Source organism: Juglans regia, chromosome 4, assembly GCF_001411555.2.
Source record: "Juglans regia cultivar Chandler chromosome 4, Walnut 2.0, whole genome shotgun sequence".
NCBI classification, from domain to species: domain Eukaryota; kingdom Viridiplantae; phylum Streptophyta; class Magnoliopsida; order Fagales; family Juglandaceae; genus Juglans; species Juglans regia.
In genome coordinates, this window is record NC_049904.1 from 8,445,693 (window position 1) to 8,459,013 (window position 13,321).

The 13,321-nt window shown below is 38.9% G+C and overlaps 1 protein-coding gene across 1 annotated transcript; it reads right to left on the minus strand.

The window, feature by feature from the left end:
- Positions 1-1,172: 1,172 nt before the first annotated feature.
- LOC108986595 (heparan-alpha-glucosaminide N-acetyltransferase-like) lies at positions 1,173-5,521 on the minus strand. The gene is made up of 13 exons (XM_035689865.1): positions 5,163-5,521; positions 4,801-4,938; positions 3,870-3,951; positions 3,623-3,699; positions 3,272-3,387; positions 2,941-3,052; positions 2,647-2,763; positions 2,466-2,533; positions 2,297-2,363; positions 2,129-2,210; positions 1,922-2,013; positions 1,632-1,775; positions 1,173-1,509 (listed from the first exon to the last, which is right to left on the minus strand). Exons 1-13 carry the CDS (start codon positions 5,448-5,450, stop codon positions 1,363-1,365), a joined length of 1,530 nt encoding a protein of 509 aa, XP_035545758.1. The 5' UTR covers positions 5,451-5,521; the 3' UTR covers positions 1,173-1,362.
- Between the last annotated feature and the right edge of the window lie 7,800 nt (positions 5,522-13,321).

Below are 13,321 nucleotides of genomic sequence, written 5' to 3' on the forward strand. Positions count from 1 at the left end.
AATTAAAAAAATATAAAAATTTATTAATATTCACTTCTTTAATTATTAAATAAAATAAAAAAATTAAATAATAAATAATAATAAAATAATAACCATATCATTATTCTTACACCAAATCATTTAAAACACTACCCATCACTTCAAGAGTTTGGCCTTTTAAGACCAGGTCTCTACTGACTAGGGGTAGCCCACAATCCACACCCACTTAATTACGATATGTTAATTAGCATATTGAATGACGTTCCTGATCCCAATGGCCAACATCAACTAGTCGACAGAGCCTTTTATCGGGGCACATCTCCTTGATTTCCAAGATGAGACTGTTTAATATCATTTCTCCATCTTCGAGTAGTACTCTTTGAAGAATTTCCTTCTCGCGATCAATTAACTTCAATAAACATTTAATTGTAATTTGTTTAGTCAGCATTTCTCATTTAGTTAGTTAATTGTAACGCTTCAATGAAAGGCTCAAACCACATGATTCATACTCTAAAATAACTAGTTAATAATACAATTAGAGACTTATTAAAATCTTATAAAGAGCAATAACTTATTCTTCCCAATCTACCCTTATCATTATCATATACATAGGGTATCACATGAATCTCCTCTCTTTAAAGTCCTGGCATCCTCATCGGGACAATCTGTCATTGATGACATGACTCAAATCTCACATTTTTTATTGAACTAGACTCTGATACCATTTATAACACCCTAATGAAAGGCTCAAACCACATAGCTTATACTCCAAAAGGGTTAGTCAATGATACAATTGGAGGCACATTGAAACCTTAGAAAGAGCAAGAATTTCTCATTCTCAAATAATGTAGATCTCATTATACACCATCTACAACTATCCTTATTATATATATGGATTTTCACACCAACTATAAACAACTAAATTTTGCTTTTATATAGAAGAGATCCATTATACTTAACTGACCTACCATACACATGAAGAGGATGAGTATCCTTCTCAATCCTAAGAAAATTCCCTATTTTTACATTCATTTCCATTTTGTTTTGGAGTCTTCAGTCATGTGAAATCTATTACATAGTGTCAAATTGCAAATTAATTTTGTTCTTTGCCTCCATCTCTTTGGTGACCAAATCGAGCGTAGCTGAACATATTTAGCCAGGAAGTTTAAAGAAATGGTATTTAGCTGAAATGTAGACAGAATATATATAGCAGCTTCAAATTTAAAATAACAGTTAAACCAATTAAATAGAATCCATAAATAGTGCTAATTAATATATTGGTACATGATATGTGGACTTTTGCAACTAATTGCAGGGATATCAAATAAAAAGTACGTATAAGGTCCTCCATTAATGTTTCGTTGCAACTTTTGCTTGATCTTCTCACAGCTTCCAATATATTCCTAATTTGTGCAAGATGCCCGAAACAACACCCCAAAATGTGATTTCAGCAAATATCACATATAAGAGGGTCCCAAGCCTCTCCGAATGCCAAACATTGATGAAAACATGATCCTGAATCCAATTGACCTATAACACGATTTTGAGTACCCAAATCATGTAGTTAACATAATATTTTAAGAAATTATGTTTATAATCAAAAGAATCAGATCAATTGATCAGTGCAATGGATTATTAGTACTTCAACTTACTAGAGTTTTATCTGGAGTTTCATAATACCATCCGTTTACAAATGCCGCAAAGATGCCTTGGGCTGCCATTACAAACACTAGCATTGCATTCATTCCTATCCATTCTAAGAATAAGAATGGTGTACGAAGCCCCCAAACATCAATCTGTTCATTCATGAAGAAGAATTAAGATCATATGAAAGAGCTTGTTAATAAAATGGAGAAAAAGAAAAGAAATGAAAAGATTTCCCGGAAGAATTTATAAGATTAGGGTATTTAAAACCGGATAGGTGGGGATAAAATTTTCTTACCAGTATATAAAAAGCAGAGAAGACAATTCCAGCTGCACCTGCTGTGAAACAAACGTAGCTGAAGCTGTAGAGTTGCTTGTTCATAGGAATAGCTGCAAATGGAAATTAGTAAATGAATCCCTGGCCTCTAAATATATAATATAATTCGATATTTTGAGGCACACACGTATCTTAATCAAAATAAGGCACAAGGTCAAGAAAGTTCACCATCTGTAAAGTGGAGAATGATGGCCACAGTGAGCAAGATGAAGCCCATTGAGACCCATTGCCTAAGCCTCTCAGCGTGACCCTGCACAAGACTCCACTTTGGATCTTAAACTCAAAATTAACTGATGATCAGGAATACAATTCTATGTAAGTTTGAAGTTTTGTAACCTTAAAATGAATCAGAACGTGCCCATAATGGATGCCAATGGTCCCAGAGAGGATAGCCGAAATAGAACTAAGGCAAAACAGAAACCAGTAAAGAAAATAGTGATTTTAATTCGTTTCGAGGTCTGCTAGAAAATAATAACTTCTTGTTTGTGTTCATATCCCAACAAACCTCAGCAGGCCTTCAGGTTCAAATGGAGCAAGGCACCAACTTGGAGCATTCTTCCCATGCTTGCAAACCTATGAATTTGTCAAAAATATTGATACTAACAATAAATGCATTGAAATTAAGCCACTTTGGGGAAGAATTAAGTGAAAAGATGAGAATCTAAATTTTGCCCGTCAAAGCTGACCTTCAAGCGTATCCAAACGGGGTATGCATAGAGATGATTAACTCCCCAAACTTGTCTGTCCACATGTCCAACGGCGTTACATGCGGGTCCCAAGTGCCCTCTCATTCCACATTTGACCTCAAATTAGGGTTAAAATTTGTCAGTTTCTTCATTATATATATGCGATTTATGATTAAAAAAATGCATATTAACGATCTTGTCTCATGCATATACTCCAAAATGCATTATATATATAGATATGCATGTACTGTGTGTGTGTTTGTGCGCGTGTTTACGTATTGGTTACATGCATACTGTGTATCTCTTTGCTCCATCATCATCGTTGTGTAACACGAAACTCCAATCTGGAACATATAGTGCATACGTCGTGATCATGTAAACAAGAAAGGCAACGAAACCTCCAATCCTACATCATGGATATACCAAAATGAAAAACAAGCCAGCTCACAAAGGATATTGCAATAAACGGCCTAGCTGCAGGTATTCAGATCGTAGTTTTCAAGTTTTAAATTGGCATTTTCTTGCAAAGTAGCTTGAGCTTAGACTGAAATATTTAAAATTTATAATATTGAATTAGACAAGAAGATCAGCAATACTAATGTTTAATGAAAATTATGTCTCTTACCATTGCCATCGATATGCAGTGAAAATAGAAATGTTTCCGGACTCTAGGACGGCTGGTCTGCGCTTCGTTGTCAAGGTCTCTATCATGGCAACAACAAAGTATACCAAAGCTATTCTCTGCTTAGAAAAAAAAATGAAAAATAAATATATGTTATTTATTTTTTTATACTTTACATCAACGTACATTTATATATATAATATGTTATTTAAATATTACCACTCTTTGGCCTAGCTAGTACCAAGCATGCACGCATCATATCATTCATCACTCTTCGTAAATAAGCATTAGAATTATATGTTTTTATTTTCGGAACAATGAAAAACGATGGGCCGGCGGAATATATATTAAGACCTGGAGGATGCCAAACCATCGGATATGCTTCATGTCAACACCATAGGCCAGATCGTCAGGTGCATGAGAGTATCCTCCTGCGAGGCGATCGAAAATACAGTACAAATTAGGCAAAGAGGTTAATCTTTAGTACTACGTACGTACTTACCTTTTAATTTGATCCAATGCATGCAAGGTTTATTAATTAATATATAATTTGTCTAGTTTATATTTGGAAAATATTCAATATTGGCACTTGTGTAGGTACCTTGCAAAATAATTCCCCAGAACAGAAGCTTCAATGTCCTGAAAACAATCTTCTTTATGGCAACATCGATCTTGGGTATTTTCTGCAATAATATATATCAAGATTTATAAGGATATATATATCGATAACCTGGAAAAGCCTTTATTTTTTTGAAGGTTTGGATATTTTATAATAAGATCAACGTAATTATGCATGTGGTTACTAAAGTACAAAAGAATACGAGTCATGTTAATCATGTGTGTCGATCTCTTTTCGTTTAGAAAAATAAATGAATATTCAACATATTATATGCAGATTCCGCAAATCAAACTATGCCCTATTATTTATATATATAATTAACCACATAACTAATGTACTAGTCCCCACCAATTGGGTCGTGCTTTCAATATTTCTATGTACCATAGAAAAATCATTTGAAAGTGACAACCGAGTATAAATTAATGACATTAGTTTGAAAATTCTACCTTTAAAAATTTATATATATCGACCAATGACTTCCTAACTAAAAGCTCAATTGGCCTCAGCATTTTGAAATGCGTGCTTTCTACTAAGGGGCCGTCTGGATATATACAGTGGTTATTTCATCTTATATCATCTAATTTCAACTAATAATTTTACTATTATTCATAAACCATCTTAACTCATCTTACTATCCAAACGGTTCTTAAGTCTTGCCCTTTTTGTTTAAAAAACCTGAAGGCCTAAAAGTCTTTAATATTGGTTTACAATGATGACTAGAACTTTCTTTCAATTTGCATATGCATTGCTACTATAATAATATTCATATTACAAATTAACTGATGTATCAAAATGTAAACGGCCAAATAAATGGGACAAATAAGGAAATTAAAAAGATAAAAATAACAATATTATATTAATAAAAAGATCAAATATTGACCGAGAAGATAGAATTAGTACTGTACGTAGGTACCTTGAGAGCGAGAGCAATAGCGACCCCAACAATGAAGAGAAAAAAGGGCATCACAAAGTCCGCCAATGTGCATCCATTCCATGGAGAGTGATCAATACGCGAATAGGCTCCTCCAGCGTCGTCAACCAATATCATCAACTACGTACGTACATGCATTCATATATGGCGCTTCAAATTCGTTATATATACGACGTCGTACTTACAACAAATGTATATATAGATGATCATTCTAATTTTCCTGTTCTTTTTCCTGACTTATAACTATATATATATATATATCATTAATTTTATGGAGTGCATGCACAATTAATATATATTTGTGATATATATATATATACACACATATACATGCACACACTAACCACTATGGTAAGGCCTCTGAATGCGTCTAAGGTTGCAACCCTCTTGCTCTTCTGCTTAACCACTACGGGTTGCTCCTCGCCGGCCTGCTTTTCTTCGGTTGAGGGATGATGATGATCTAGCTCTGAGCTCCCAATCCTAGTACCTAATTCTTTCTCATTGTCTATGCAATCTCCACCATCATTTTTATCTATTTTACCGAACTGAGCCTTGTCGTGATCTTCTTTCTGTCCAACTGCTGGTACTGCCGGACCAAACCCTTCTTCCACCCTCCTAGCTTCCTGATCCATGCCTGATCGTTCTTCAACCTCTCTCTCTCTCTCTCTCTCTCTCTCTCTCTCTCGCTGCGGGTGCGCGCGCTGAAGTTACTGGCCTGATAAGTTGGAGGTGATAGTTATACAAGTGAAAACTGCACGAAAGAGAGAGACAAACGAAGAGACCAAAACGGCCGGCCTTTAGTTTGGAGAGGGTGGGACATTGCTGTCTACGTATTTATAGTACTTAAAGAACTTAATTGTAGAAGAATAAGGTTACATATCTTTTTGATCCTTAGTTTATGCATGAAAATCACACTATCGATATAGAAAAGGAATAACACAATACGGACAAATTAAAGGCTTTGACAATGCTAATAATAATAATAATACAGATGGGTATGTAAGAGAGGTCCACAATGGCCGAATATTTACGATGGTGCGATACAGACAAATCAAGAGCTAACAAGCTTTGCTGCTTTGGCAAAAAAAACAGGAAAGAGGTCCAGATAATGTGATGGATGCAACAATATGCCTGCAACAATATCGTTGTAAAATGAGATCATGTTGGTATACTGTATGTACTTCCCGCACGCATAAGACAGTCAAAGAAAGGCTTTTTTTTTCTTTGGTTTCAGCCAATTACGGTGGATATTAGTAAAGAAAGGCAGGCATAATTATAAATGATCATGTACATATATTTTGTAACAGCAAATGAAAGCTAGCTAGTCACGTACTAAATAAACAACTCGTGATTCTTTGATGGTGTGGACCCCTGCGACCTAATTAATTAGTATATAATATATATAGCAATATACCATTAATGAAAGTAGGACTCGTTCATCTTTCTCGGGCATTCAAACTATAGCCATCTGAGCCAGCTTATAGCTAGTCCAATGCCAGCTTAAAGCCATTGTGCAACAAGACTCTTGGATTTGTTCACTCCTGACCCTCTTTTGGTTTTGACGTACAATACATTCATATATATATATTAACTTTAGTCAAGAAAATATCCTTTCAGCCACTATGTTGAACACTGTTGAATTTGAACATTATATTAATACAAGGTTGAACATTTTCAATTTCTACTAAATCAGATTGACATTTTAATTTGGACGAGCTAGTTATGTCTTCTTCAGTAGCCCAAATCCACACAAATTGGGCCCAATTCGTTTCAATGGATAAACTACTTGCTAGACCAACATCTCTTTCAAAAATCACATTTATTCTGAGTTTGGTTACTAAACTCATCTCAACTCATTATTACAACTTTTTCAAATTTCAATATAAAATATAATAAATAATTCAATTTTTTCAAATCTCAAAATAATAATAATATTAAAAAATAATATTCTAACAATATTTTATCATCTCAACTTAATTCAACTCAACTCACTTCAACATCCAAACACAACCTTAGTAACCCAAGATCACGACAGAAGACTGAAGTTGATAAAACCCCACCCCCCTAACCGATAATAGGCAACTCATTCGCTTTTAATGAGTCTTTTATACTTGACACCAACTGGTTTGAATGAAGAAAACACCTCCATACATTAGTTTGTTTATTCTATGCGACCAGAATATCCTAGCTATTGCCGCTAATAGCTCGAGGCCCTACTGGTCTAGTTTATCTTCATGAATAGCCCCAACAATGCGTCCAAAGTCATGATCAGTCTGGTGTATATCTTTTGGGGTTTATTTTTTTCCACGCAAAAACCAGGCATGTTCCATGCATTCCTTATTTAGCTAGATAAAGTGCGGGGTTGAAAATCCCATTAAAAGTTTGTGTATGGAAGGGGTCTAATCCTCTCCCGGGAGTCTGCTGGGTCGTATATATCATGGGCTTGGGTTACAGCACAGCCCGATGACCTAGTTGATCCTAGGCCTAGTCCAATCCAAGCATATTCTGGCTAGCACCGGAGAAACAACCGCCCGAGAACTTCGGGATGAAAGGCTATCTGCTCATTCAAAGATAAGTTAAGCCTCAAAATCCAGAAAGGCTTGAATTTCAAATAATGGGTGAGGTAGTTTTCACGTAACAATAGGAAGCATCGTGAGCTCTATTTATATCATCCAAGTATGATTATTAAATCCATCTGATTCTTTGGCTAGAGAGAGATTCCTTGTTATTATTATTGACATAGATATCAAAGATGTTTCTTCGAACCCCCAAGCCACGCACCTCTTTGGTTGCAGGTGATCATGTGTGAGAAGCTATCAAACACGTCCTTAACAGTTGGCACTGTCTATGGGATTTGTTTGTCCTACAATCAGCGTGCTTTTCACATGCCCACCACTACTTGATCTCAAGCAACTAGAGACCAGTAAGTGACGTCATGAAATATGGAGGGAATGCTCGCAGAGATGGAAGAAGTAGTGAAGAAACTTACTGCCGAGGTGGAGTCACTGCGAAAAGAGAACGAGACCTTTAGAGTAAAGAACAGGCCATCAGGGGAGGACATAACGCCCAGCCAAGCAGATAGGGTTGAGATGGAAGTGCATAGCGCAGGAGCAGGTAAACCTCCTCAAGGAAATGAGGAAAGGAAAAAGGTGCATCATGACCTGCGTAGTCTAATGGATAAGTACAAGGAGATGGCCAAGAAAATAGGGTCGTCTTCCTCGGTTGATCAGTTGCTGACCAACACCAATCTATCGTACAATGTAGAAATTATGGTAGTACTATTACAAATGAAGTTCAAAGTCTCAGCAATAGATATGTACGACGGATCTAAGACTCAGTGGAGCATTTGGAAACCTTCAAAGCTCACATGATGCTCCATGGGTTACTCGAAGAGATTGCATGTAGGGCTTTCCCTCTGACTTTAAAGGGAATGGCCCGATGATGGTTCGGATCATTGCAACCGAAATCCATCGACAATTTTGAAGAATTAGGTAGGCAATTCTTAACCTAGTTTATGGCCAGGCGAAGGTGAAGGAGGCCAGCAGCATACCTACTGACTGTAAAACAAAGGTAAGAGGAGGAGAGCTTGAAAGCATATCTAACACATTTCAATAAGGAAAGAATGACTACTGACGACTAAGATGAAAATATCATGTTGGCCACTTAGCTCAGGGACATTTGGTCGAGAAGTCCTTTTATGGCTGAGTTGGCGAGGAAGACCCCCTCCACTTTACGAGAATTTATGACAAGATAGATCATTTAGTCAATATTGAAGATACGCTAATCGCCTTAGCTACTAGATTGAAAAGAAAGGAGGAGCAGGTGCCGAAGGGGGGTTCAAAAAGAGATTGAGAAGTAGGACAAAAGGTGAGGAGAGGCCAACACGAAAGAAGGCAAGACACTATTCTAGTGCACATAATCAAGATAAGGTCAAAAAGATTAGGTGTGGCGAGGATCAAGGGTGACAAGCCCAGAAGTATTGCACGTATCACAATGCAAGCAGGCATAGAACTGAAGATTGCCTTATGCTAAAATAAAAGATTCAAGAGATGAGGGGCAATGGCAAGCTAGAGTGCATGGTTGCTCAGAGCGCCACTCCACCACGGCATTCAGGCGATAGGAAATAGGAGCGCAAGCCCCAACGAAGCGAGAGCCCAAGAAGGAGGGGATTGCCAAAAAAGGAAGGAGATCGCCGGAACTGTGAGATCAGCGTCTTAGGCAGGACACGAATCGAAGACATCCACCATTGGAAGAGATACGAACGATCGTCGAAGGGTATGCCAGGGGTGGCCCAACTTCCTCCGAGAGGAAGGCATATGCTAGGTGGGCAAGGTACGAGGAAGTATACAACTTAGAAAGACTTGTCAAGCAGCCTCAAATACAAGTCTCTCTCACAATCTCTTTTGATGATGATGATTGTCGAGGAGTAGTTTACCCGCATGATGACGTGTTGGTAGTGATATTGTTGGTAGCAAATTATACAACACGAAGGATATTGATTGAATTGAGCGAATACGACATCAACTATGTTCACAAAACTGTTGTCAAAGGAAAATTCCTCGCTGACTTTGTAGCAAAATTCATGAATTTCCAAGAGGAAGTTCCCAAGGCCCTCGAGAAGATGCCATGGCAAGTGTATGTTGACGGATCATCTTGCTGAGCAGGAGGCAGCGTAGGTGTGTACATGGTGACAAATGACAGGGTTAAGTCGAATCATGCAATACGGCTGAACTTCAAAGTAACAAACAACAAAACCAGATATGAAGCAGTGCTCCTGGGCTTGGCCGTAGTAGAGACTTTAGGCAGGGAAGAGGTTGAGATGAGAGCAGACTCGGAAGTCGTGATTAGCCAAATCATAGGGGAGTATTTGGCGAAAGGACAAAAGCTGATAAAGTACCTCCATCAGGTTCAGGAAGGGTGTAGTCGCCTTTGATATTTCCAAATTGAGCAGATTCCTCGAGGAGACAACTAGAAAGCCGATCGATTAGCGCAAGTAGCCTCAGCGAAGCAAGAAGAAACTTTGTCGTGGGAGGTTAATGGTTAGGTTGTTGACACACCGGCCATAGGGAAGGAGATCTTGGAGGTCGGAGAAAGCATACCAGAGTGGGCGGATAATATAATCAAGTACCTGAAAATCGGAAACCTTCCCACCTCTCAGGAGGAAGCAAGGAAGATCAGAAGCAGGGCGGCTCGGTTCACCATGATAGATGGGACACTATATAGGTGGGGTTTTCTGACCCCATTGTTAAGATGCATCTCGAAGGAGGAAGCCGAATATGTAAAGAGAGAGGTGCATGAAAGAATATGCAGAAATCACTTAGGAGGAAGGTCACTCGCCATGAAGATCATGAGAGCAGGTTACTACACGCCAAACACCCTTAGAGATGCAAAAGAATTCGTAAAAATATGCATCCAATGCCAGCTGCATGCACCATCCCGAATACCCCTCTCGAAGAACTAAGGTTGATAACCTCCCATTGGCCATTCGCTCAATGGGGCATAGACCTGGTAGGCCCTATGCCCTCGAGCAAAGGGGGGACCAAATTCATCATTTTTGCCATCGACAACTTTACCAAGTGAGCTGAAGCTGAAGCAATGGCAATAGTGACTGCCCAAAGCATGACAAGGTTCTTATGGAAAGCTATAATATGTAGATTCAGGGTGCCACAAAGCATTATCTCCTACAACGGCAAACAATTTGACTCTAAACATTATCACAAGTGGTGCATTGAACTCAGGATCAAAGTCAAATACTCATTTCCAAGACACCCATAAGCAAATGGACTGGTTGAAGAAACCAACAAAACCATTGTTGGAATACTAAAGAAGAAGGTAGGTGAGAAGAAAGGGACGTGGGCGGATGAGCTCCCTGAAATCTTATGGGCATACAAAACAACAACAAAAATCTCAATGGGCGAAACACCTTTCGCCTTGGTGTACGGGAGCGAAGCAATGATACCAGTGGAAGTAGGGTTGCCAAGCCACATGAGAAAAGGCTTTGATGTCAACGCAAATGATGAAAAGCTGGTAGAAAGTTTGGACCTACTAGAAGAGGTGAGGGCAGATGCCAAAACAAGAATGGCAGCCTTCAAAAGGAAGACGGAGCAGTACTTCAACAAGAGGGTGAGACCAAGGTCCTTTAAAGTGGGTGACTTAGTCCTGAAGGAAACTGGAGTAACTACAGTAGAAGAGGGGAAGCTGGGTTAGTGATGGGAAGAGCCATATGTCGTGGCGACCAGTTATCGCCTGGGAGCCTATCATCTTAAAGCCACCTCAGGCCATGAGCTGCCCCACCCTTAGAATGCTGAGCACTTAAGAAGATATTACATTTAATTCATGATGTATTAAGTTCGGTGCAATAAATTACTTTCTTTAAGAAGCATGAGATTATTTTCTCATTACTTCACATACTTTTGTCAATTGATTTAAATTTGATGGTGTCTTACTACTTCACACTCTTCACGCCAATTTGATGGTGTCTTGCTACACTCTTATCGCCAAGGTTACATGGTCGAGGAACTCTCCTGCTATGCAACTCACCAGAGTTATGCGATTGAGGCACTCCCACCACACTCTTTTTGCCAAGGTTACACAGTCGATGAACTCTCCCGTCACACATCTCACCAAAGTTACACGGTCGAAGCACTCTCTCACCACACTTTTTTCGCCAAGGTTACGTAGTCGAGGAACTCTCCCTTTACACCTCTCACCAAGGTTACATGGTCGAGGAACTCTCCCATTACACTTCTCGCCAGAGTTACATAGTGGAAGAACTCTCCCTATACACCTCTCGCCAAGGTTTCATGATCGAGAAACTCTCCCATTACACCTCTAGCCAGAGTTACGTGGTCGAGACACTCTCCCACCAAACTCTTTTCGTCAGGGTTACACGGTCGATGAACTTTCTCACTACACCTCTCGACAAGGTTACGGGGTCAATGAACTGTCCCGTTACCCCTCTCGCCAAGGTTACACGATTTTTGTCAAGATTACCCAAGGGAAAAACACCCAAGCTAGAAAAGAGAAAGATAAAAAAAAAAAGAGAAGAAGCCAATCAACATGGAGCCAAACGCACAACACAATAGCAAAACAACAAAACACATTGTTAAGATGTTCTTTAGAACATACACATTTTTGATCCAACATATAAAAAATTTTCACTAAATGCAAAAGTTCAAATTTTTAGGAATGGCGAGTAGGAGGAAAGGCATCTGGTGTGGTGTCTCTCCCAAAGCAATCGAAGACATGGTAAGCAGCAAAATTGGCTGGATTTACTTCCAGTCTAAGGTGCGAGAGATTGCCTCAAGATGATTAAGCAAGAATTTTTGCATTTGTTTAATCCCGAGCTTGAACCCAACACACTAGGCTCGGCCTCGAATGGTGTAGGCGGCATTCAATTGAGGAAGAATGCGAGCAACCTCACTTTTAGAATGAGCTAACTCGATGTTCAGCTCGATCACCTTCGATTCTGACGTGGATAGCTGTTTTTTATTGGACTCCAAGATTTGGTTCAACTATAAGTAATGGCAATCATGTTCTTTCTTCACCGCTACCAGATCTTGTTCTGCCTTGGCTTTCTCGCCCTCAGCTATACTTAGTCAGGCATTTGCTTCCCGGCGTCCTTCTTCTAAGTTCAGCAAGCGAGCAACGTAATTAGTTTTCGCTTTCTTTAAGTTCCTCAACCTTTTTCTCCATCTGATTGAGGCGAGCAACCAGACTATCCTGTTCAGCTTTGCTAGCTTCTGCTTTGCATCTGTACCCACTGGTTTCTTCTAAGGTGCTCGCCACCTTCGATCTAAGCTCGTCAACCTATTCGCGCAAGGAGGCAACCTAATCCTCAAGTTTATGAGAGCAGGATTCAGGTTGAGATAATTCTTCAGCCATCCTTTCCTTCTCAGTTCGTGGCGATGATTGCACCATGAGCACTGCCGATAAAAGATCGCATGGATTGGTTCTCCTCCAATTCCAAGTAGTCCTCAACAATGCAGCTGACAATCGGTCAACTCCCCAAAAACCCAACCAAGTCAAAAGTAGCAGGGTAAGGAAAAAAAGATCTTTAAGGGCAGGTTTGGGGCACTAGACAAAACACAAAATTCTCATCTAATCTAATCTAATCTCATCATTACACATTTTTCAAATCTCCATACAAAATATAATAAATAATTCAACTTTTTCAAATCTCAATACACATTTTTCAAATCCCAAAACAATAATAATATTAAAACATAATATTTTAAACACTAAAACAAAACACAAAATTCTCATCTCACCCCCAAACCTGCCCTAAGACAAAGGAACTTATAGGTGAAAGGATGCTGTGAAGATTACAAACAGTGAAATGAAAAGCTTTTTTCTCAGTGAGAACTCGAAGACCGAGAAGAACCACTTGGGCGAGAACCCAATGAATTATGAAAATCAAGAGTCTTGAAAGACATGCTAGCAAAACCTTTCGGGGTAGTAGTGTCTTGGACAAGCACAGTTTGGACTATGGAAGGATTAGAGG